This window comes from Orycteropus afer, unplaced genomic scaffold (assembly GCF_000298275.1).
Source record: "Orycteropus afer afer isolate SDZICR_OR568_19922 unplaced genomic scaffold, OryAfe1.0 scaffold00008, whole genome shotgun sequence".
Classification (NCBI taxonomy): Eukaryota; Metazoa; Chordata; class Mammalia; order Tubulidentata; family Orycteropodidae; genus Orycteropus; species Orycteropus afer.
Window position 1 is genome coordinate 25441572 of NW_006921595.1, and position 25140 is coordinate 25466711.

Here is a 25140-nt window from a genome sequence, read left to right on the forward strand (position 1 = left end):
GCAATCCTACTTCTGTAGTGATACTGCCTCGGAAACCCAAGGAGGGGTCGCTATGAGTCAGGTTTGACTCGACGGCACATAACAACAACAAGCAGAAGTATGGTGGTATCTCATTGTGGTTTTGATTTTCATCTCTGTGGTGACTAATATCACTGAACATCTTTTCAGGTGTTTGGTGGCCATTTGAATGTCCCATTTGATGAAATGTCTATTAAAATATATGATTGGGTTATTTACCTTTTTTGCTGTGAAATTTTGAAGTTTCATATATTTTTTGATTATTAGATTCTTGTCTGATATACGGTTTCTGAAGATATTCTCCTAGTTGGTAGCATATCTTTTCACTTTTATGATAAAGTCTTGAGTAACAAAAGTTGGTTTTTTTCTTTTTTTAATTTTTACGAGGTCCCAATTATTTATTTTGTCTTTTGCTGTTTGTGCTTTTGTTACTTATATTATCTACTGTTAAATCTTGGCTTGATAGTGTTGCCCAATTGTTCTTCTAAGAATTTTATGGTTTGGGTGTGCACATTTAAGTCCTTAATCCATTTTGAATTTGTGAGACGTGGATCATGTTTCATTTTTCTGCATGTAGAAATCTAATTTTCCCAATACCATTTATTAAAGATACTCTTTTTTCCCCATCAAATGGACCTAGAATACTTATATAAAAGCAGGTGACCATAGATGTGTAGGATTTTTTTGTTTGTTTGTTTGTTTTTGTTTTTTTTTTTCACTCTCAGTTCTATTCCTGTGGTCTCTGTCTATTGTTATACCAGTACCAGGCTATTTTGATTCTTATAGCTGTATAATATGTTTTAAAATCAGAAAGCGTGAGTCTTCCTTTGTTCTTCTCTTTCAAAATAACTTTAGCTATTGGGGGTCTCTTGCCATTCCCTATAAAGTTGAGGATTGGTTTTTCTATTTCTATAAAGAAAGATGTTGTAATTTTTTCAAAATTGCCTTGAGTTTATAAATCACTTTGGGTAGGTAATACTGACATCTTAACAATATAAAGTTTTCCAAACCATGAACATGAAACATCTTTAATAATAATAATAAATTATTATTATTAATAAATTATTATTAATAATAAATTAATAAATAAACAATATTCTTAATATCTTTATTGATATTATTAATTAATAAAGATAGTAAGTCTGTAATATCTTTCACCAGTGTTCTACAGTTTCATTGTATAACTCATTCACGTTTCTGCTTAGATGTCTTAGTCAGTACGCCACCAGAGCTCCCAGATTTGTTCCTAAGTATTTTATTCTCTTAGATACTGCTATAAATGGAACTGTTTCCCTAATTTCCCTTTCAGATTTCTCATTGCAGATATATAGAAACCCAACTGATTTTTGTTTGTTGACTTTAAACCCTGCAACTTTGCAAAATCACTTTATTAGTTTTAGAAGTTTTCTTGAGGACTCTTTGGGATTTTCTAATACAGGATCATATCACTCACAGATAGAGATAATTTTATGTCTTATTTTTCAAATCTAGATACCTTTGATTTATTTTTCTTGTCTTTAATGCTCTGGGTATGACTTCTAATACAATATTGAATGGAAGTGGTGAGAATGGGCACCCTTGTCTTCGTTCTGATTTCAAGGGGAAGCTCTCAATCTTTCTCCATCAAGTGTAATGTTAGCTGTTGGTTTTTGATATACATTCTGAATCACACTGAGGAATTTCCTTTCTATTCTAAACTTCTTAGGGTTCTTGTCAAGAAACAGTGATGGATTTTATCAAATGCTTTTTCTGCATCCATGAACATAATCATGTGTTTCTTTTCCTTTACCCTATTGATTGATTTTCTACTGTTGAACCATCCCTCCATTCCTGGAAAAAAAACTCACTTGGTCATAGTATATGACTATTTTAATATGTGTTTGTATTCTCTTCACTGGTGTTTTTTTTTTTTTTTTTTGAGGATTTTTCACCTATATTCATGAGAAATATCGACCTATACTTGTGGTGTTGTTGTCTGTTTTTGATATCAGGATTATGTTTGCTTCATAGACTTAATTAGGGAGTATTCCTTCCTTCTCTATCTTTTGGAAGAATTTAAAAAGTGTTGGTGTCATCCGTCTCTTAATATTAGATAGAATTCCCAGTAAAGCCATCTGTTCCAGGGTTTTATTGATGTTGTTGTAAGGTAGTTTTTTTTTGTTTTTTTAATCATTGACTAAATCTCTTCATTTGTTATTGTTGTTACAGAACAAAACATTGCCCAGTCATGTGCCATTTACATAATCTTTGCTATGCCTGAGCCCATCATTGCTGCTGCTATGTTAATCCATCTCGTTGAGCGTCTTCTTCTTTTTCACTGACCCTCCACTTTACCAAGCATGATATTCTTTTCCAAGGAATGGTCCCTTCTGACAACATGACCAAAGTAGATGAGATAAAGTATGAACATTCTCATTTCCAGGGAGCATATTGGCTGCACTTCTTGCAGGACAGATTTGTTAGTTTTTCCATTAATAAATTTTTCCATGGTACTTTCAGTATTCTTTGCCAACAAACCCAAAAGCATCAACTTTTCTTCAGTCTTCCTAATTCATTGTCCAGGTTTCACATACATATGAGGTAATTGAAAATACCACAGCTTGAATTAGGTCCATCTTTGTCTTCAAAGATCTTCAATTGCTCTTCAGCACTTTAAAAAGTTATTTTCCGGCAGATTTTTCCAGTGCAGTATGATATCTGACTTCTTGACTGCTGTTTCCATTGGTGTTGATTGTGGAATCAAGTAATATGAATCTTTGACAACTTTAATCTTTTCTCTATTTGTCATGATGCTGCTTATTGGTCCAGTTGTGAAGATTTTTTTTTTTTTTTTTTTATGTTGAAGCGTAATCCATACTTCACATTGTAGTCTTTAACCTTCACTGGGAAGTGCTTCATATCATCATTATTTTCAGCAAGCAAGGTTGTGTCATCTGCATACTGCAAGTTGTTAATGATGTCACATTCTTCTTCATATAGTCCATCTTCTCAGATTATTTGCTCAGCATACAGATTGAAGAAGTATGGTGAAAGGATACAACCTTGACACACACGTTGCCTGATTTTAAACTATGCAGTACCCCCTTGTTCTGTTCAAACAACAACCTCCTGGTCTATGAACAGGTTCCTCATGAGCACAATTAAGTGCTCTGGAATTCCCATTTTTAAATCTTGTTGTTTAATTGACTTTTGATAAATATAATGTCGTTTTAATTTCTTCCAACAAATTTTGTCTTAAACTCTAATTTGTGTGATATTAAGATTTCTATTCCAACTCTTTTTTTGGTGACTATTTGCATGGGATATTTCTTTCCATCTTTTCACTTTTAAACTATTTCTGTATGTGCATTTAAGTTGTTTATAATTAAGTCATTTTTTTTTTTTTTTTCTTTATCCATTTTGCCACTCTCTGATTTTTGGAGAATTTAGTCTATATTTAGGAGCTCTGGTGGCACAGTGCCTAAGACATTTGACTGCTAACCAGAAGGCCGGTGGTTCAAATCCAACAGTCACCCCTTGGAAGGAAGACTGGCAATCTACTTCCATAGAGATACTGCCTTGGAAACCCAAGTCAAGGCCAACTCTACGCCAGTGAGTTAGTCTATTTATATTCTGTAATTACTGATAAAAAATGACTTATTTTGGCATTCTCTTATTTATTTGTTTATTTGGTCTGTTTTTAAGCTTTCTTTGTCTTTGCCCTTCACTACTACTTGCTTCTGTGTTTTGTTGCTTTGTTGTACTGACTCTTTTTCTTACTGATCACCATGAATATTGTACTTAACAACTTGAATTTTAACATTTTAGGGGAAGTTGGTACCAACTCAACTTCAGTAACATACAAGAAGTTCTATACTGTTCCTGATCCACACATTTTGTTGTTGCCATCACTATATCTTTATATTTCTTGTACCTTGTAATATAATTTTATCCTTGCTTTTTAAATATTTGTTATTTAAAAACTGAGGACAAAATATTTAGAGTTATCAAGCATGAATACCTTACTACTAACCTTTTTATATTTGTCCAAGCATTCCTCTTTATCAAGGATCTTTCTTTTATGTATAATTTTAAATTACTTTCTAGTATCTTTTCCTTTCCATCTACAGAACACTTTTCAGGATTTTCTGTAAGGCCAGTTGGGTCAATATGAACTTTCTTAGCTTCTGTTTGCCTGGGGTTGTTTTAATTCCACCTTCATTCTTGAAGTAGTATTCTTATGTGTAGTATATTTGGTTGACAGTTTTTTGTTTGTTTGTTTTGCTTTTTAGCACTTTAAATATATCATTCTATTGCCTCTGGCTTCCAGTGTTTCTGAGGAGAAATTGATGTTTAATCATATTGGGGATCCTTTGTAAGTGACAGTTTGCTTCTCTCTCATTGCTTTCAAGATTCTGTCTTTATCTTTATTTTTTCTGAGGCTAACTATAATGTGTCAGTGTAGATCTCTTTTGGTTTATTCTGCTTGGGGTTCTTTGAGTTTTTTGGGTTTGTAGCTTTATGTTCATTAGATTGGGGCAATTTTCTGTCATTATTTCTTCAAATATTCTTTCTGTCCTTTTTTCTCACACATCTTCTTCTAGAATTCCCATATTGCATATATTTGATCTCTTGTTTTCCCGTTATTCCATTAACAATTCTCAGCCTCTTTAAACCTCCATTCTTACTGCTTTTCAGCTTCTCTAATTTTAACTATCTTATCCTCTAATTCATTGATTCATTCTTCTACCTGATTAAATCTATTGCAAAGTCCAATATATTTTGTTTCTGATTTCAGTATTATCCATTTCAGTTGCAATATCTCTTTCTTTAAATCTTCATTTTGTTCATGTACTGTTTTCCTTATATCTTTTAACTCTTTGTCTATGTTTTCCCTCAGTTATTTAATTATGCTTAAAGTTCTGTTATATTCTTTCATTTCTGTCATTATTTGGTCATTCCCACAAGCATTTTTACTCCCTTTATTATATCCCTTTGAATGGGCTATTATTTCTCTGTGTGTCTTGTTATTTTTTGTTTGGGAAATGGAATTTTTCATTTTTTTTTTACTTTCCCAGTTTCCCCCAGTGTTTTGTGTTTTTGCTACTTTCGCAATAAACTCTTAGGTGGGCTTATGCCTTCAGCCTTTGCTTACCATTTCCTCTCTTTTCTGTGATAGCTCATTCTCTCTTCCTGATTTAATTGGGATTTAAAAGATCCAGAACTCAGTTTTCAACTTTCAATTTCTCCCAAATACACTAAAGAAATGCTGTGATTTCAACCAGTGGGCTTCACAACTCAGGTAAAATACCAGGTACTAACCAATCTGTCTGCCAGAGGATTTAGTCTTCTCTCTCTCTGTCTCTGTATCTCTGTGCTTATTACTTCTGTCCCTCTCTGTTTCTGAAACCATGTTTTTAATTGGCAAAACCACGTTCATGGAGCCCCCTATACAAAAACTGTTGCACAAGTCTTCCTTCTCTGCTTTGTGAGGATTGCTCATACTGAGCTGGAATTCAGGGGAAGTACAGGCAGACTTGCTTCCATTTTAGCAGGAGGAGGGCTGACACTGAGAAATTTGTATTATTGATTTCAGAGTCCCAGTTTCCCTATAGTGAGACCACAGTGACAAGTATTTTTCACCTAGATGACCCGCCTCCTGACTCCACTGTAGGAACTTTCTGTAAGAGCTTGTCAGCTCAGCAGCTAACAGTTTCCAGTTGGGAGATGGGTTGTTACACTCCAAAGACACCCCATAAAAAGATCTGCCTTGCTGTTATCAGGTCCCCTGTACTGTGTGGGCTGTGTGTGTAAATTCTACTAACAACACCTGCTTCCTAACATACAGCAGCCTCAGTGAGCAGTCCTAAGTCCAACTGGAAGGAGTAGACAGATGCAAAGTGATCCCCAAGGAGATATATGTTCTGTTGGTTTCAGAGGCCTGAGTTATGGGGTGCACTGGGAAGTAGGTAGAATGTTGACTATGAGAGCAGACTCTACTTTGGTAACCTTCTGTATCAGTTTACAACAACCTGGTAACTAACAAATACCAGGTGGAGGAGGCTGTGTCACACCCCGGTCAGATCCCCATGGAGGTCGACCTTGTTGCTGTCAGAGTCCCCTAGGTAGATTATTGATTGCAAGTGCAGCCTCCACCCAAGACTGCTTCCTGGCACACAGCAGCCTCAGTCAGCAGTCCTCTACCAACTGGAAGTGTGGGCAAACTAACGCTAAGTGCCTCTCAGCGAGGTTTATATTGTTGGTGTCAGAGGCCAGAGTTATGGGGTTTACAGGGAGGCATGTAAAGTGTTGAGAGCAGATTCCACTGCAAGAGCCTTCTGTGGCAATTCACAGCCAACTTTCAGATGATAATATTTGGGTGGGGGAGGGGTTGTCACACTCCAGATGAAGCCCCAGGGAGATCTGTCTTTTATCATCAGAGCCACCCCTGTAGTATGCTGGCTATGGGTACAGCCTCCACTAAAGATGCCTGCTTCCTATCATATGGCAGCCTTAGTTAGCAGTCCTCAGCACCTTTCAACTGAAAAGGGGAACAGATGCACCTGACCTGACTCCCCAGAAGTTCTGGTCTGAGCTGTGGGATGCACAGGAGACAGGTAGAGTGTTGATTTTGGAGAAAGACTCCACTTCTTGGGCCTTCTGTAGCAATTCACAGTAGGCTTGCAGCCAATAGCATCCAGATGGGGGAAGTATTGGCAGATTCCCAACAGACCCAGGGGGAGGTCCCCCTTCTTGATTTTAGAGTAGAAGCTTGAAGTCCTGTCTCTTTGCACAAGCAGGAGCTGTGGTCGTTAGGGAAACAGGCTCCTTTTCTGTGGCCACTTCCCCAGTTCACAGCAGACGGTAACCCATGTGGCTGGGGGGAGGAACAGGGATGGTGGGAGAATCAATTTTCCCACCATAAGCAATTCGCTGTTGATTTGTTGATTTTTGCCTGTCTGCAGTTCCCCACTGTTTTCCTCTGCTCCTTGATTCAGAATCTCTCAAAGCCAGGCATCCTTTCCTTGTGTTTCTTTTATTTGTGGGAGAGGGTTGGAATGATGGTCTGTTTACACCACCGTATTCCCAGGATCCCCAGCTCTAAATTTTTTCAGCATCTCTGTCACCTAGATGTTCCCTCTAGGTGCCTACTTTCTAATTCTTTCTCTCTATTCTCATTCCCTGTCTTCAAAAATTCCTTCTTTTTGTCAATGATCCAGGCAGAAAAGATTCTTTTTATTTGCAACTCAAATTAGCATTTCTTCATTAATCTGTTTAGCCCCAAATGCTAGCTCGAATTCATTGCTGAGTCCAAATGGAAAAAGGAAAGAACTAGTACACATGTTGCTCAGCTCTGAGACTCAACTGAATAATTTAATTCTTTGACCCTATCCCCACTCACTTTGAGCCAAATGCCCAATGTATCAGTCCAAAATGAGTGCCTACACTCATTTTCTTGGACAGATTGGTCTATTTCACACCCATTGATCTTAGTTAAGTGGCCTATATCAGAGAAAAGTTGTGATTCCATTTGTAGCATTTACTCAATAATACTTATCTTTCCACTGGATAGATATCTGTGAGCTTGTCAAACAAAAGCCACTAGTAGATATTCCTTGAAATTTATATCTCAGCTACACAATGCTATTTAAGGAACAGACTTTTCTAATAACATTTTTCCAGTGAAGTTAATACTTATTCTGCATATTAACCTGATAAAGAGAAACAAAATTAATACCAATTTTCTTCATGTGGGCTTTAAACTACCTATTAAAAGTGGTGATCAGTCCAAGCACATTAAAATTCTATTTTCCTTTACAAGTGTTTGCTGCAGATGACCCCCACTGATCTTAAATATATTTCTGTATCTGTAACTGAATAGAGGTTTTCCGTACAGCATGTTCTAATGGCACTCTGGCCTTTAGCCAACAAGGCACTGAATAAGGCTATTTTTAAAATACAGAAACTGGGAACAGCTGCAGCAATCAAATTTGATAAAAACAGAGAGGAACTTTGCTTTTTTTTACGGTTTGTCCAAGTTTAGCCTTCTTTCATAGAAGTGCTTTTGTTCTGTTGTATGAAGGACTACAAGACCAATACAGTGAAGCCCTTTTAAACAAATAACTTCTAAAGAATACAGCTAAATAGAATTTTTTTTCTTTGCACCAAGAGTATCAATGCAATAATTTTAAACCATTAAAAGGATATATCTCTTATAAGGAAAGGTAGGGGAAGAATGAGTTATAGTAGCAAAGTATTTACTATAAAAGAGATTTTGGCTTCCTCCATCCCCAAAAAAACTCTTTGAAACAGATAAAGTCCTTGTTTTTACAGCCTTGGAAATCTGAAAGTTTGCACTTGAACTTCTCTTATATTCTTAAGTGTTAGGGATAAGGGTATTTTTAATGTCACAGTTTGACTTTTTACATTACTATTAATCGTAAATGTTTATTTTTTAAAAGCTAGATTAATATCAGTGCAGTATATGAAAATATATCAACACACCTTTTAAAACATAAAAGAAAAGTTTTTCACAGACATCTTTTGTACATGTGTGAATCTTCTCAACATGCCTATTACAGGGGCTTACTTTTTCTCTCTCTCTCTTCATTTTTTTTTAAACTCAAGTTCTTTGGAAGCTCATCAGTAGATGATTAGTAAGAGTTATGAGGTGAAAGATACTGAAAATCTCATATAATAATAGTTTTTAAGTTCTCTCTACTACATGATTTCATGTGTGGAATGAATTTCTATGCTTACTTCATAATTGGTATGACAAAGGAGATTGTATTTTTTGTATTTATAAATGGGGTTAAAAGACCTTCCAAATGAAACTATTTTGTCAACATTGATTGAATTTGGTAATTCAAGACAGTAATAAAAATTTATTATTATTATTATTATTTGGTAGGTCATGAAATAAAATTATCTCACTTCATAAGAAGGAAATAAAAAGGAAGCATATATACAGAATAGAAAAATCCAGGTGTATAGTAAGATAAGCTAACTTCTTAACAGATAGTCTATTAGACATGATGGTCCATCTGTTCACAATCTGTTACAAGCTTTGAAAAAATGGAAAACCAAATTAAGCAGAGTCTTCCCTGCCTCTAATAATTCCTTCCTAGATGCACTGATGAGCCAAGAACTATTCATCTTTCAACTGTGAGGCAAGAATGCTGTTAAGTGTGTTGACTTGTTAGTGCTTAAGACCATAACAGTTCCTGTCTCAATTCATGAGAGGAGAGTGCTCAGTTCTGCATAACAGGGAAACTTCTTAAACACACATAGTGTTCTAAGCAGAAACTATGACACCTGTTGTGCAGTGCCTTAACTCAGCAGGTTTAAAAGTGTTCTCTGGCAAGACAGTATACTTTAGGGTATAATCATATATGTTATCTACCAAAAAGTTACAAATGAAGCTTGCTGGGATTTAATTCAGCCTCTTCTCTCTTAAGACAAACTGCCAGGAGAGGAAGATTTGCTTCTATCTGTTGTTGTTGGGTACTGTTGAGTCATCTCCGACTCATAGCAACTGTATGCACAGCAGAACAAAACATTGCCTGGCCCTGAGCCAGCTCCACGATCCTTGCAATACTTTAACCCATCACCACAAATACTGTATCAATCCATCTTGTTGAGGGCCTTCCCCTCTTCCGTGGACCCTCCACCTTACCAAGGATGGCATCCTTCTCCAGGGAATGGTTCCTTCTGATAACATGACCAAAGTAGGTGAGACAAAGTCTGGCCATTCTCGCTTCCAAGGAGCATTCTGCCTGCACTTCCCCCAGGACAGATTTGTTAGATTTTTTAGCAGTCCATGGTACTTTCCACATTCTTCACCAGCACCACAACTCAAAAGCATCAATTCTTCTTTGATCTTCCTTATTCATTGTCCAACTCTCACATGCGTATGAGGCGATTGATAATCCCACGGCTTGTGTCAGGCACACCTTAGTCCTCAAGGAGGCATCTTTGTTCTTCATCATTTTAAAGAGGGCTTTTGCAGCCAATCTGCTCAGTGCTGTATGTGGCCTGATGTCCTGAATGCTGCTTCCATTGGCGTCAATTGTAGAACCAAGCAATGTGAAGTCTTTGACTACTTCAATCTTTTCTCCATATATAGTGATACTGCTTATAGGTCCAATTGTGAGGATTTTTGTTTTCTTTATATTTTGTTTTCTTTATATTGAGATGTAATCCATACTTCAGACTGTATTCTTCAATCTTCATAAGTAAGTGCTTCAAGTTATCCTCACTTTCAGCAAGCAAACTTGTATCATCAGCATATCACAGCTTGTTAATGATTTTTCCTCCAATCTTGATGCCATGTTCTTCCTCATATAGTCCAGCTTCTTGGATTATTTGCTCAGCATACAGATTGAATAATCATGGTGAAAGGATACAACCCTAATGCACTCCCTTCTTGATTTTGCACCATGCAGTGTCCCCTTGTTCTGCTTGAACAACAGCCTCCTGGTCTATGTACAGGTTCCTCATGAGTATAAGTAAGTTGTTCTGGAATTCCCATTCATTTCAATGTTATCCATAATTTGTTATAATCCACATAATTGAATGTTTTTGCATAGTCAATAAAACACAAGTAAACATCTTTCTGGTATTCTCTGCTTTGAGCCAAAATCCATCTGACATCAGCATCAGCAATGATATCCCTCATTCCATGTCTTCTTCTGCATCGAGCTTGCATTTCTGGAAATTCTCTGTCAATATATTGCTGCAACCATTTTTGAACTTTCTTTAGAAAGATTTTACTTGCATGTGATATTAATGATATTGTTTGATAATTTCCACATTCTGTGGGATCACCTTTCTTTGCAATGGGTACAAACATGGATCTCTTCCAGGCATTTGGCCAGGTAGCTCTCTTCCAAATCTGTTGGCATAACTGGGTGAGTGCCTCCAGCACAACATCCATTTGTTGAAACATCTCAATTGGCATTCCATCAATTCCTGGAGCCTTGTTCTTTGCCAATTCCTTCAGTGCAACTTTGTCTTCTTCCTTTGATACCATTGCTTCTTGAACATGTGCCACCTCCTGAAATGGAAGAAACATGATCAGTTCTTTTTGGTACAGTGACTCTGTGTATTCCTTCCATCTTCTTTTGATGCTTCCTACATCATTCAATATTTTGCCCATAGAATCTTTTGATATTGGAACTTGAGGCTTAAATTTTTTCCTCAGTTCTTACAGCTTAAGAAATGCCAAGCATGTTCTTCCCTTTTGGTTTTCTAACTCCAGGTCTTTACACATTTTTTTATAATAATTGTCTTTGTTTGCTTAAGCTTCTCTTTGAAATCTGTTCAGCTCTTTTATCTTGTCATTTCTTCCACTTGCTTTAGCTACTCTCCACTCAAGGGCAAGTGTCAGAGTCTCTTCTGACATCCATTTTGGTCTTCCTTTCTCATCTTTTTAATGACCTCTTGCTTTCTTCATGGATGATGTTCTTGATGTCATCCCACAATTCTTCTGGTGTTTGGTCATTGGTGTTCAATGCATCAAACCTATTCTTTAGATGATCTCTAAATTCAGGAAAGATATATTCAAGATTGTATTTTGGCTCTCATGGATTTGTTTCAGTTGTCTTGGACTTCAACTTGGACTTGCATATGGGCAGTTGATGGCCTTTTCCACAATCAACTCCTGGCCTTGTTTTAGCTGAAGATATTGAGGTTTTCCATTACCTCTTGCCACAGATGTAGTCAATCTGATTCCTGTGTCTTCCATCTGGCAAACTTCACATGCATAGCCACTATTTGTGTTGTTGTAAAAAAGATATTTGCAATGAATAAGTCATTGGTCTTGCAAAATTCTATCATATGCTCTTCTATGTTATTTCTGTCACCAAGGCCAAATTTTCCAACTACTGGTGATTCTTCTTTGCTTCCAACTTTTGGATTTCAGTCACCAGTGATAATTAATACATCTTGATTGCATGTTCAGTTAATTTCAGACTGCAGAAGTTGATAAAAGTCTTCGATTTCCTCATCTTTGGTTTTGATGGTTGGTGCATAAATTTGAATAATAGTCATATTAGCTGGTCTTCCTTGTAAACATATGTGTATTATCCTATCACTGACAGCATTATACTCAAGGACAGATCTTGAAGCATCCAATGTGATGATGAATGCCACACCATTTCTGTTCAAATTGTCATTCCCAGCATAGTAGATCATATAGTTGTCTGATTCAAAATGGCCAAAACTGGTCCATTTCAGCTCACTAATGCCTAGGATATCAATCTTTATGTGTTCCATTTCATTTTTGACAACTTCCAACTTTTCTAGATTCATACTTCATACATTCCATGTTCTAATTATTAATGGATATTTGCAGCTGTTTCTCCTCAATTTGAGTTGTGCCACATCAGCAAATGGATGTCTTGAAAGCTTTACTGTATCCATACATTAAGGTTGGTTCTACTCTGATGGGGCAGCTCTTTCACAGTTGTATTTTGAGAGCCTTCTGACCTAAGGGGTTCATCTTCCTGCACTGTATCAGACAATGTTTCCAGGCTATTCATAAAGTTGGCCAGTAATGTATCAGACAGTGTTTCTATGCTATTCATAAGATTTTCCCTGGCCTATTCTTTGAGAAGTGGATGGCCTCTTCCTTCTTCCTAGTTTGTTTCAGTCTGTAAGCTGTTGAAAGCTGTGTACCATGTGCAACCCTGCTGGTGTTTGAAACACCAGTGGCACAGCCTCACAGCAATGTGCAAGCCACCACACTATGACAAGCTGACAGACACATTTGTCTCCTTTAGCTGTTCAAAACCTCTCCATCCTCCCCTTACCTGGATACTACTGGACCCTGCTGCTTTGTCATCCCCAGTGTTCTCTCCCATTCCTGCCTCTGAGGTGGGGCCCATCTCCTTCCTCTTATTTGGATCCTGAAGGCTCCAGCTAATCATGTTTTTATGCAAATGATTTGAGAAAGTGCAATAACCACTCGAAATATGTTAGAGCCATTCAATCTCTTGCTAGGAGTACAATATTTATATACAACCAAGATAAACTGGACAGTAAAAACAGTTTCATTATGCAGGAAAAATTTTGGTGTAAATCACTTTTGCTTTGTCCTTATTTTACTTTTCAACATTAAGTTTATAAATGAGTTTCAACTGTATTGCTATGTTTTGAACATTTAATAATTTTTCACAAGTGCTTTTCATATTTCACTGAAAGTAAAATAAACCATTAAAACATCTCATTATAGTCTATAATATACCTCAGAAAAATAAATTATTTTAATAGTGCTTCTAGAATTAAATATAAAGGCTACATAGTCATATGTGAAGTAATATTGGCAATGCATCTTACAATTGGATTTTTTTTCTTCTTTTAATTGCTGAAACTGCTTAATTCTGAGGAGAAAAGGGATTGGGTATCTCCCTGGTGACTTCATCCTCTTAGCAGGCATGAGTGTTAGGGCACAGGATGCCCCTCCAGAAGCTATTCAGAATTTGCTGACATCAGCCTTCATTCATGAGCACTTGCTTTGTTTAGTGATGGTGCAAATATGAGGAGACACATGAAGTCGCTTGGTTTATGGAAGAAGGCAGGGGAGGCATGGTGCTGTGAAAACATTCCCACACACACTAATGGCTCATTCACACAGAAAACAAGCAAGAGCCTTCAGTCCCCCAACAAAGCTTAATGAGAACAAACTGACTTAAGAACTCAGAAGCAGCAATGCCCATATTCACTGCTAGCTTGCACTCATAAATTCTTTTTTACATTTATTGATAATACATGTTACCAGTTGCAGCAATGAATTGCTGTGGAAGTCTTTAAACTTGTTTTCTATGGGTCATGTGAGTGAAATGCTTATGATTTCTTGGGTTGTGTGTCCTAGGGTGAAGATCACTTTTCAAGTATGCCATCACAAAGTGATTTGCAGGTCTTGGACTGCTTTGGGCATGATAGGGAAGTTGCTGACAGTATACCATACTGTGATTTCACTTCTTTCCTTTTTTTGGATCCATTTAGAGAAGTTCAGAATTTTAGAATCAAAACATAAAGTTATAGTCAGCTTTGGCTGCTGGTTTTCAAAAACCAGATGGATTAAGAAAAGATGATCAAATTCATTCTTTAAAAGCCATTCTGAAAGTTAGGCATGTTGTTGTTGTTATGTGCCGTCAAGTCAAACCCGACTCATAGCGACCCATCCTTGGGTTTCCAAGGCAGTATCACTACGGAAGTAGGATTGCCCAACCTTCCTTCCGAGGAGTGGCTGGTGGGTTTGAACCGCCAGCCGTCTGGTTAGCAGGCAAGTGTCTTAGCCACTATGCTACCAGAGCTCCCAAAAGTTAGGCATATTCCACCATAAACATGTAAGTGTGTGTGTGTTTGTGTGTGCACATACATGGTTGTTAACTGTCATCAAGTCAGCCCGCAATTCACAGAAACCCCCATGGTACAGTGGGATTGGATTACTGTCACCTATAGGGTTTTAAATGGCTGAATTTTCAGAAGCAGATCCCAGGTTTATCTTCCTAGTCTATCTTTGTCTGGAAGCTCTTCTGAAACTTGTTCAGCATCATAGAAACATGCAAGGCTCCACTAACAGACTGGTGGTAGCTGTGCATGACGGGTGTTCTGGAAATCGAACTGAGGTTTTCCCAGGGAAAGGAAAAGTTCCACCACTTGAACCACCACTGCCCTAAATGTGGTGGTTCAGTGGTAGAATTCTCCTCTTCCAAGTGGGAATCCTGGGTGTATATGTATTTCTGTACTTCTCTCTTATTGCCTCATTTGTCAGATTTCAACAGATAATGTGATATTTTACAATGTCAGATTTTCTATGTAACTCCAGTTTATCTATTTCTATATCAAACTCTAATCTTTTTAGTTTCTGTATTTTAACATATTCAATAGAAATATTTCCAAAACATATTTTTCATTTCTTGGTCTATTTATAGACACACTTGAGAGTATAATTCACACATGACCTTGATAGTCATTATGAATGGGAGTTTTTATACTTTGTTTTAATTTGATGTTGATATCCAAAACTGTTGAGAGGTGGAATAGTTATTGGTACCATTTTAAGATGTTATATGTATTTCTTTGCAATATTTTCTCTCTCTTGATCAGTGTCAGCATCTAATCTGTTAGTTCTGACTGTTGTCAGTATGTATGGTAACATGGATTTTGGAGTCAAGTATATCTGGTTGAAAAACAGATTTTCTACTGTATGTGAGGACGTGGGCAAGTTACAGTCTCCTTGTCAATAAAATGAGAAGAATAATATCAGCCTCAAAGTACTGTTGGGAGTCTTAAATGGAAAACTGCCTGTAAATCCCTAACAGAGTGCTTGCTTATAGTGGACAAGCAGGATATATTAGTCCTCCCCATTTTCTTTCTCCCTTGTTAGTATATCTACAGTTGTATAGCATATTCCCTAAAGGTGCTAACAGCCTGCTTTTATGCTTACATACATGTACTGTGAAGCACGGAGTCCATATCAATAAATTAATGCTGCAGCCTCTTCCACCCACTCCCTTTTCTAATTTGCATCATCTAATTTATGGAGGTCATGGAAAACAGCTAATTATGCTTGTGAGAAGAGCATCTAAATTAGGAACAAATGGATGGACATGTTCAGGGAGAATCCTAGAAGTAAAATTTATTCTTTTTGGTGGGTCGATTTTATATCTACATTGTCTTTCTAAAAGTTGTTTGTTTGTTTGTTTTTTTCCCCAAGAATCTTAGACGTGTTTCAAATAGTTGCTAGATAAGTGAAGCATTACTGGAAGGCATAAAATCCATACTCAGAAGATATAAATCCATAGCTAGCCGGGTCTCATTGTGGCAAAACAAGGACTTAGTAGATGGTGATATAAGTAGCAGTTTATGGTGTTTGCAAAACGCCGCACTGAGTGGCTGAGTGTAGCACAGCACGTGGTCTCCCACAGTGCTGCAGCTGGTTGCTGGACAGTAGGCACAAAGAGGTAGGCCCTGCCCCACCCCGCCCTTCTCTCTTTCTCCCTTCAATGCACACGACATTCTGTGAAGCCCTGCAACCCACACTCAGCCTGTGTTTGTAATGCATTCTCTTCTGTTCTCTCACATATGGCAGTCTGAAACAATTACATAATGAAACATATTATCAGGGCATAACTGTCAAAAATGAAGAGACTAAGCTATGAATAAGTATTACTCACTTATTATCTCTGTAGTTCCTGTGTTCTCTTGTCTCTACTGTGCCCCTGACATTATGATTTCATTTTCATACTCCCGATTACCTGTGTAACAAAATAATGCAACACTAGAAATGCTCAGGGAAAGATTACAAAATCAAAGGCAAATTAAACTCTAAAAGCAGGGTTTCTTACATTTTTGCTTGCTTTGGCAGTCTGGAGAAAGCTACTGACTCTTCTCAGAATAATGTGTTAAAATTCATATAATAAAATATATATTATAACAAAGGAAACCAATTATATTAAAATACTGTTTAAATTTTGACATAGTAATGTATGTGCTTCTTATTAACAAATTAACTTCAAAATCCTACAGTCAATAATTTTTAAAATTTTCAACTCATAATGAGCATAAGTAGCATTTTGAAATATTGTGACAGCTATAATGTGATCTGAAGATATCTGTGATATCTTTCAATGACAAAGTCACACATATTGCTACTACAACTATGGTTTCTTGCCTAAATTTATCATAGTGGCACACCACTAAAAACTCACTGCCATCAGGTCAGATCCAATTCACAGCGACCCCTCCTTGGGTTTCCGAGGCAATATCAATACGTAAGTAGATTGCTCAATCTTCCTTCTGAAGAATGGCTGGTAGGTTTGAACTGCCAGCCTTCTGGTTATTAGCCAAATGCCTTAGGCACTATGCCACCAGAGCTCCTTTCATAGTGGCAAGTGCTTAATTTCAATACATCTTGATGAAAATAAAGATACGTTTTTCTTCCTTAAGATTTGCAGACTCCATGTGGTTGTTGTTGTTGTTGTTATTATTTCATTGAGTTTCTTCCCACTGAAGTACATCTCATAGACTTTCTATTTTAAATATAAAAATATGTAACCTGGTGTATTCTCTTGCCTCTGTTGGCCTATGTGTTAGGAAAGACATATATTAGGAAAGACAGTAACCCTTTCAGAAAGATATTTTTCTTTCTTTCTTCAAATGTGTATTTCATAATCAAGGCAGTGTAACCAAGGCTATATCCTTATTGGGAAAGATGCACACACATCTCAATGTCAGGATCTCAGGATTTCTCCAAGTGTGCAGATGACTTCCAGGGAGAGCTGATTCTTAACTGGATAGCAAGTAGACACTGTAATTTTGCCTGTCTGTCTATAACTCTACTTGTTTTTCTCAAACTCAAGAAAATCAGCCAAAACGTTAATGGCTGAATGTAATGTTACACGTCAAACTAGTTTCTTTTGTAATAAAATTATTTGGAAACTTGGGTATTTTGTGATTAACAACATATTGTGACACACTTCACAGCTTGTGAGTGTGCTGAGACTCCATGGTGAAGAACAGCTGTTTTATGCATGGATACGTATGCTGTAGAATTAATGGAAGGGCAGTGTGTCTTTTAGGACATGGTGATGCCATGTAGTATTTTATAGGGGCAGCAGTGAAGCGAAAACCTCAGTGGCCTGAAATGGTTCAGCTTTCTTTTAAGAAGAGGTTGGCAAACTTTTTCTCTAAAGGCTCAGATAGTAATATTTCAGGTTTTGTGAGCCATAAGGTCTCAATCATGATTATTCAATTTTGCAATTGTAGGCATAGACAGTGCATAAGCAAGTAACCCTGGGTGGTCCCCAACACAACTTAATTTATGGACATTAAAATTTCAATTTTGCATACTTTTCAGATGTCCCAAACTATCCTTTGTTTGATTTTTCTCAATCATTTTAAAATGTGAAAAATCATTATTAACTTATAAACTATATACACACACACACAAACAAACAAACTAACCAAAAGAGCCAGATTTGATTCCTGGGCCAATTCCTGGGCTATAGTTTGCTTATGTCTATTCTTAGACATAGGAGCTCTGTGGCATAGTGCCTAAGGCATTTGACTGCTAACCAGAAGGCTGGCAGTTCAAACAACCAGCCACTCCTCGGAAGGAAGGTTGGAGGATCTACTTCTATAGTGATACTGCCTCAGAAACCCAAGGAGTGATCGCTATGAATCAGATCAGACTCCATGGCAGTACATTTTTTTACTCTTAAATATGAAATCAATAGTCAAGTAGCAAACAAATTTAGTAGATTAATCTGGTTGTTTATCACATTCAGGAAGAGCTGCACTTGAATTTTAGCTAGAATGTGAGGAAGTCTTTGATGTTTTTAGATAACACCACTTATAGAAACAAAGAATTTTAAATTATATAGACAGAAACTATCTTTGTCTGAAATCAATCAGGACCCCAATCTCAAAGATAGTGTGTTAGAGGTATCAATTGTATACTGCCATTGTTTGCGTATCATGCTGGATCAAAAAATGTGAAAGTGTTATGGAAGCAAATTTATGCAACACAAATTTAGAGTTTCTTTTTTCTTTTTTTTCTTGAACTCTTAATTAGAAGAAATATGGTATGTACTTTTGCCAGAATTTGCAAACATTCCATGATAATTACACAATTCTTTGTGTTAGAAAGAACCTGGAAATTGGGAAAGCCTAAATCTTCTAAACCCATAACAATATCTTCATATTGCTTATTAACTGTAGAATTAATTTTAAGGACATTTTTTATCAAGAAGAAAAATAAAGACAAATTAAAAGAAAGAAGAAAATCAGGAGGGTGGTAGACAGTAGCAATGAAGTGTGGATGCAGACAATTCTCTGTGATTCATGGAAACGTTAGGGTTCACAGATTAATTCTGTTGTGAGAAAGTGTTTCATTTCTTGTAGAACAGTTCCAATAAACCTGCCTTAGACAATTGCAAATTAACAAGAAATTTCACCTATATAGAGACCAGACAGTTCAAAATATATAACATGAAATGTGAACTCCATTCCTGTGCTTGTTGTTGTTGTTGTTGTTTTATAAATATCACCAGGCACACATCTGGGCTTTTAGTACTTGCCACAATGTAGTTCTATGGTTGACATATATCTAAGAAATGAGTATATTAACACCCAGGCTATAGAGCCAAGTACATTTTAGTGCCGGCTACAGCTGAAAGAATATGTTTCCATTCCTTGTCCATCTGTTCTTGGCAACATAAATTTAAACTAGAAACACAGAATAAGTTTCACAAGAAATAAGTCTAAATAGAGTTCAATATAGGGATGTGAATGCTCTAAGTTTTTCTGACTTGTTAACATTTGATCTTGTAACTAGAAGGTGGTTTTTACTCAGGGTCATCTCTTACTGCAGCTTTTTATAGTTCACTTGAGAAAATACATGTCTTGGTCATACAGTCTATTCTAAGATCTTATATTAAACTTAACAATAGCCATGGGCCTAACAAAATTTGAAATTTCCATTTGCCACACAGTTGAACTACTCTGAAAATGAATCATTTAAATATCTGAACTCCTGAAAAACTAGATTCACTAGTGGGGATTCAAAGCTTTCCCTACAAAATGAATCCCACACAAAACACATTTGCTTGTTTTTCTATCAGTCTACCCTAGCTATAACAAGCTATTATATGGTTAGTTAGTATAATTATCATACCCTCCGCTCTATACCTCCTCCCCCAGGATTTTTGCTATTACACAAAATTAAACCGTTTATTTGCATTCGAAAATACTTATGAATACATGTGAATATTAAAAAAAAAAAAGGACCATATATGTGCACTTAGACTTCTGTCTCCAAGTCAAGAGTTGGGACACTCTGAGCTGTATCTGTGAAAAGATGAGCTCTTGCTATATTGAGGTGCTTGGCTCACCGGGAATCCACTCATATGATTGTAACTTTCTGCTCTCTGGCTGAGTGAAAACCTTCAGGTTGGAAAGGAAACTTACAGTTCACACAGTCCAATCTCCCTCCCAAAGAAAATGTTCTGTGTATTTTTAAAATCCTCTCTTCTTCATATAGGTTTATTTATCAAATATAGGTAGCATACTGGTGATGAATCAAAATGATTGGGTTCAAATATTGACTCTGTTACCTACTAAGTATGTGAATATGAGTAAATTAATCAATTTCTCTAATTTTCAACTATCTATCTATAAAAGTGGATGACAATACTTTCCATAAATTAATTTTGATGAAAAGCAAATAAGATAATATTTGGAAAGCAATTAGTCCAGTTGCATGCACTGAGTAAATACTCAGCAAAAGATGCCCTTCTGTTCTCTTACATTAAAATAAAACAATGATTACACTATGCTAATTATCTATACACACATAAGATCTCTGTGAATCAGAATTGATTCAATGGCAACCCAAAACGACAGCAATAAGCATATTCCTTAACATAAAACCTTTCAGCATAATAATATATTTTCTTGAAGCTCTGCACAAAGTTACTTATTTCAGTGGACCAGTTACTCAATGATTTAAGGCACCAGTTTTAACTAAAAAATGAGAAGCTTCAGTTTGATGATCTCTTAGATCCCTTATTCCAGTAATTTAACAAAATCATGTTTGACAGCATATCCTCATACTTTATTTATAGTGTTAAAATGTGTATTTGCTGCCAAACTGTCTGATGTGGGATGTATAAATGTTCCATATATACATGTGGAATAGCATTAAGTTTGTTGATGTCAAAAACTACTGGTGTATTTTTTGGCACTATTTGGCTCAGAATCTATTCTTCCCAATTTTGTTTTAGAATAAGCTGACAGCAAATCGTTTTCCTTAGAATCTCAAGGTTTAGTTAAACCAAGAGTTTCACAAATTAGAACATCTTTTCATTACTTTCAGTTTCCAAGATAGACGAGATTCATTTTGTGAAGTGGCTTTGTTTTTTCATCTCAATACTATTTAATGGCATTAAATTTGGGGCATATGCACATATATGATAATAATTGTCTTAATAATGTCTTACAAGGCATCTGTGTCCTTTCAGACCTGAGTGACCAGCTACTGGAGGTGGTTGGCCTGGAAGGAGCCATGGAGATGGGGCAGATATACACAGGACTGAAAAGTGCTGGGCGGAGGTTGGCTCAATGCTCCTCTGTGGTCATCAGGTAGTTTTTTCTCTGTAATTGAGGAAGGGGTTTGGCATGGCATAACTACAAATGAATCAGAATTATCAAGGTTCTTTGACATGTGTCTTATTTGTGCCTCAAATGATTAATGGTTATTACTGTTGTATTTAAAAATAATGGAAGTTGGAAGATTTTACAAATTGTGGATTAGCTATTACCTACTGGATTCATTGAAATTCAATTCTCCCTTATTGATTTCCATTGCTGCACCAATTCTAACATACAAATTTTGATCACAAATTCCCTGGGTGGTGTATGGCTTGTCCTCTACTACTGACCTAGAGGTTGGTGCTTCAAGCTCACCCAGCAGTGTTGCATAAGGAGACCTCATGATCTGCCTCTCTGAAGATTATAGCCAAGAAAACCCTATGAAGCAGCTCTACCCTTTAACACATGGGGTTACCATGAGTTGTAATCGACTTGGCAGCAATAGGGTTTGTTCAATTTGTCTAACCTGGTTCACACTCTGCTTAGTTCACTGTAGCCCCAAAATACATACTGGGCAAATTACCTAATGAAAGTACTGTTGAGGCGTTATTAATGTAAATTCTTTTATTAATTAATCTACATTATTTTCATCAAATTAGATAATGAATAGTTACAATTATGCGTATACAATTATATACATGGTTTGAATTTAAACCCTTTCAAGATGCTTTTTCAAATATTTCATCTATTAAAAAAAAAAAAAAAAAAAACCTAGTTCAATTTTGATGCTGGTGTGAAACCAGGAATCATGGCACAGACTTGACAGGAACTTGGCAGGGAGTTACTACTATGAATGCATAGATACTGGAAAAGCTGATGAAACAACAACTTTTCTCCAGTTTTACAATATAGGTGCATGAAAACAAGAAGGCTCTTGGCTGTAGGAATTCTGATTGTGTTGTTAACCATATGCCCTGATATTTTTATCCTGACACTAAGGATTTTTGTTTATATTGTAACATTAAAGGGGAAATTCTTAATGTTCCTGTGATAAAGGTAGGAACTCTGGCAGCATAGGGCCTAAGGCACTTGACTACTAACCAGAAGGTTGGCAGTTCAAACCCACCAGCCACTCCTTGGAAGGAAGGTTGGGCAATCTACTTCCATAGTGATATCATCTTGGAAACCCAAGGAGGGGTCCCTATGAGTTGGGACTGACTCGATGGCACATAACAACAATAACAACAACAACGTGACAAAGGTACCTCTTAAGGTGTTTGTTAATAATCGAGATGAAGCTCTTTCAGAAGAGAGCCCTGTAGAGCCCAGATATGGTCATATTTTCATTCCTTGATCTCATCATTGTCTATTGTGTGTATGTCCTATTATATAAATTATTTATATTCCACTTACAATGAAATATTTTTCCCCAGGACAAGTAAGTCCCTTCCAATGCAGATTGATGGGGAACCATGGATGCAGACCCCATGCACAGTGAGTACAGAATAATGGAAATGCCATCACTTTCATTTTCACTTCCCCAATATCATATAATCCTATAAATCAGTAATCAAAAGCATGGACATACTTTGGTCAAATAAATTTAAAATGATACTCTTCCAGCATATCTAATCTTTTTTTCTTGACTATTTTTAGGGACTATCACCAAAACTTTTTTTTTTTTTTTTCTTCCTTATATAGAATATAGATGACATTCAGGTTTGGGGCATTATGTGTCCTTGACAATGATTTGGCTCCTTTTCCATGTTGCATAGTCTAAGTATATCTTTCAGGTATCAGAGATCAACTATAAACTTTGGAGATAACAAATATATATACTCATAAAATTTCTCTTAAATTTTCTTGTGATTATTATGAGACCTTCAGACATAATTTTCTTAAAATGATTACTCATCTATTCTTTGCCTCCATTCAAGAATTGGAAGACATTCCTTTACACAGGCAAATGCTTCTTTTATTTCCTATCATTGTTATTTTCTTGATAATGAGATATTGCTTGTTTAATTAGACATTTTGACCAAAATAAAATAAAGATTCTAATTTCATTGTATACTGAATGTTTTATCTAATATTAAATAATGGTGGATACTGCCCTTTGAACAGGGAATAAAAGAGTAAACAAGGTAATAGTATCATTGCCTTCAAGAAACTTACATTCTAATAATAGGACAAGATAGAGAGATAATTGATATAACTTAAGCTTACTAATGTGATGGAAAACATAAAGTGAAATAATAAAGAGGAACTGAGTGGAGCGAGAAGGATCTTATTTCAGATAAGCAGATCTGGGAGCCTGTTAGAAAAGGTTACAGCCAAAACTCAGTGTGCTGAGGGAACAGTAAGGACAACATCACCAAAATTTTTTGAGGTAGGTGGAGAATGGTAAGAGGTAAAGTAGAAAAGTTGCCCATGGGACAGATTATGTAGGACAAAAGATGGTGTTTTATTCTAAGTGCAATAGGAGGCTACTAAAGGTTTTCAATCATCACCTTATTTATACTTTGTTTAAAGTCTATGTTGTCTGCTAGGTGGAGAAAGGTTTGAACTGAGTAGCAGCTGGGAGACAAGGTCTATCAGTTGCTTGGGCTTGGATAAAATTGGAGGCTGGGTAGGAGAAGGCAAGTGGGTGAATTTGACCTACATTATGGAGAAATAACAGAATTTGTGCATGAGTTTCTTGGGATTCACATTCTTACTGTGAATAATGGCACCATTTACTGAGATACCCACCAGTCACTCCTCGGAAGGAAGGTTGGGCAATCCTACTTCTGTAGTGATACTGCCTCGGAAACCCAAGGAGGGGTCGCTATGAGTCGGGGCCGACTCGACGGCACATAACAACAACAACAACAACTGAGATATACTTTGTAAGACTGAGAGTGGAAGGAAAGTTCTAAATCTTGGGCAAGCTTTGTGCTATGTGCTTACACAGTGAAAGCTGTGAGAGCTGGAACTCAATTAGACTGTGATGTTTTTCTGGGTCTCACACGTTTTCTGCCTCTGAGCGGTTACATTCTTACCATTTTTCTATCACTCATTTTGGTGGACAATATTTGAGTTTTCTTTCTTTGACAGATTTCCACCTTACACAGATTCTGGGTTTTATAGGTTTTACTGTATTTTACATATATGTATTCATTAAATATTCATTTGCAATGCTGATTAATGGATATCATCACTTTCATGTGAAAAAACTGAGGTTTTGAGTAAGTTAAGTAACTTACTCAAAGTCAGGTATGTACCGGATTTGAGATTCAGATGCAAGGCTCATTGATTCTAAAACCCATTTTTCTCAACACTAGTTTAAATGACTTTACCTATGAACCCTAACAGCACACTTTGGCATGTAAAGGGAAATTTTTAGTATTATCCTTCCAAAGGTTGTACTCTGTAGCTATCGGTCCAACTTTTGTTTCCAGCACATAAACATGACTTTTATTTATTTTTCATTTTTTACATATATATATATTTAACAATCTGAACCTTGAGTGTGTAAAATCTGTTTTTTTCTGTAATTAGAAACATGTGTAAAAGCTTTTCTCAACTGACAACTTCCTCTACCTTCTCCTATCTCTATACTTGGTTCCAAATGTCCTTTAAAAAAAGTTTTTTGCCTCCCTTTACTACTATGTATACATTTACATCTTGTCCTTTATTCTCCAAATGACAGCTTCTAAATTCATATTTATATTCACATGGACATTAAAGATATTGTTGGTGGTGGTAGTGGTACTGGCAGTGATGGTAGAAGTGTTTCTGGTGGTAATAGTGACTGTGGTAGTAATGGCAGTTACAGTGATATTGCTGCGGTGATGGTGATGGTTATGATGGTGATAAAGGTGTTAGTAGCCCTGATGGTGGTAGTGGTAATGATGATGGTAGTGGTGGTGGCTATATTTGGTATAGTGGCAGTAATAATCATAGTGGAACTGATGGAAAAAAAAATCTAGTCGTGGTGATAGAAATGGTGGTGGTACTTTTGGAGAAGGCGGTGATGGCAGATATCATAATGGTGGTTGATAA

General features: G+C 36.4%; 1 protein-coding gene across 1 annotated transcript in view; it reads left to right on the plus strand.

The window, feature by feature from the left end:
- DGKB (diacylglycerol kinase beta) overlaps positions 1–25140 on the plus strand; it is a 913416-nt gene that overhangs the window by 856879 nt on the left and 31397 nt on the right. Inside the window, exons 23-24 of the mRNA XM_007946219.1 lie at positions 21027–21147; positions 22530–22590. Coding sequence (XP_007944410.1) covers positions 21027–21147; positions 22530–22590 — 182 coding nt within the window. The remainder of the gene's footprint in view (positions 1–21026; positions 21148–22529; positions 22591–25140) is intronic.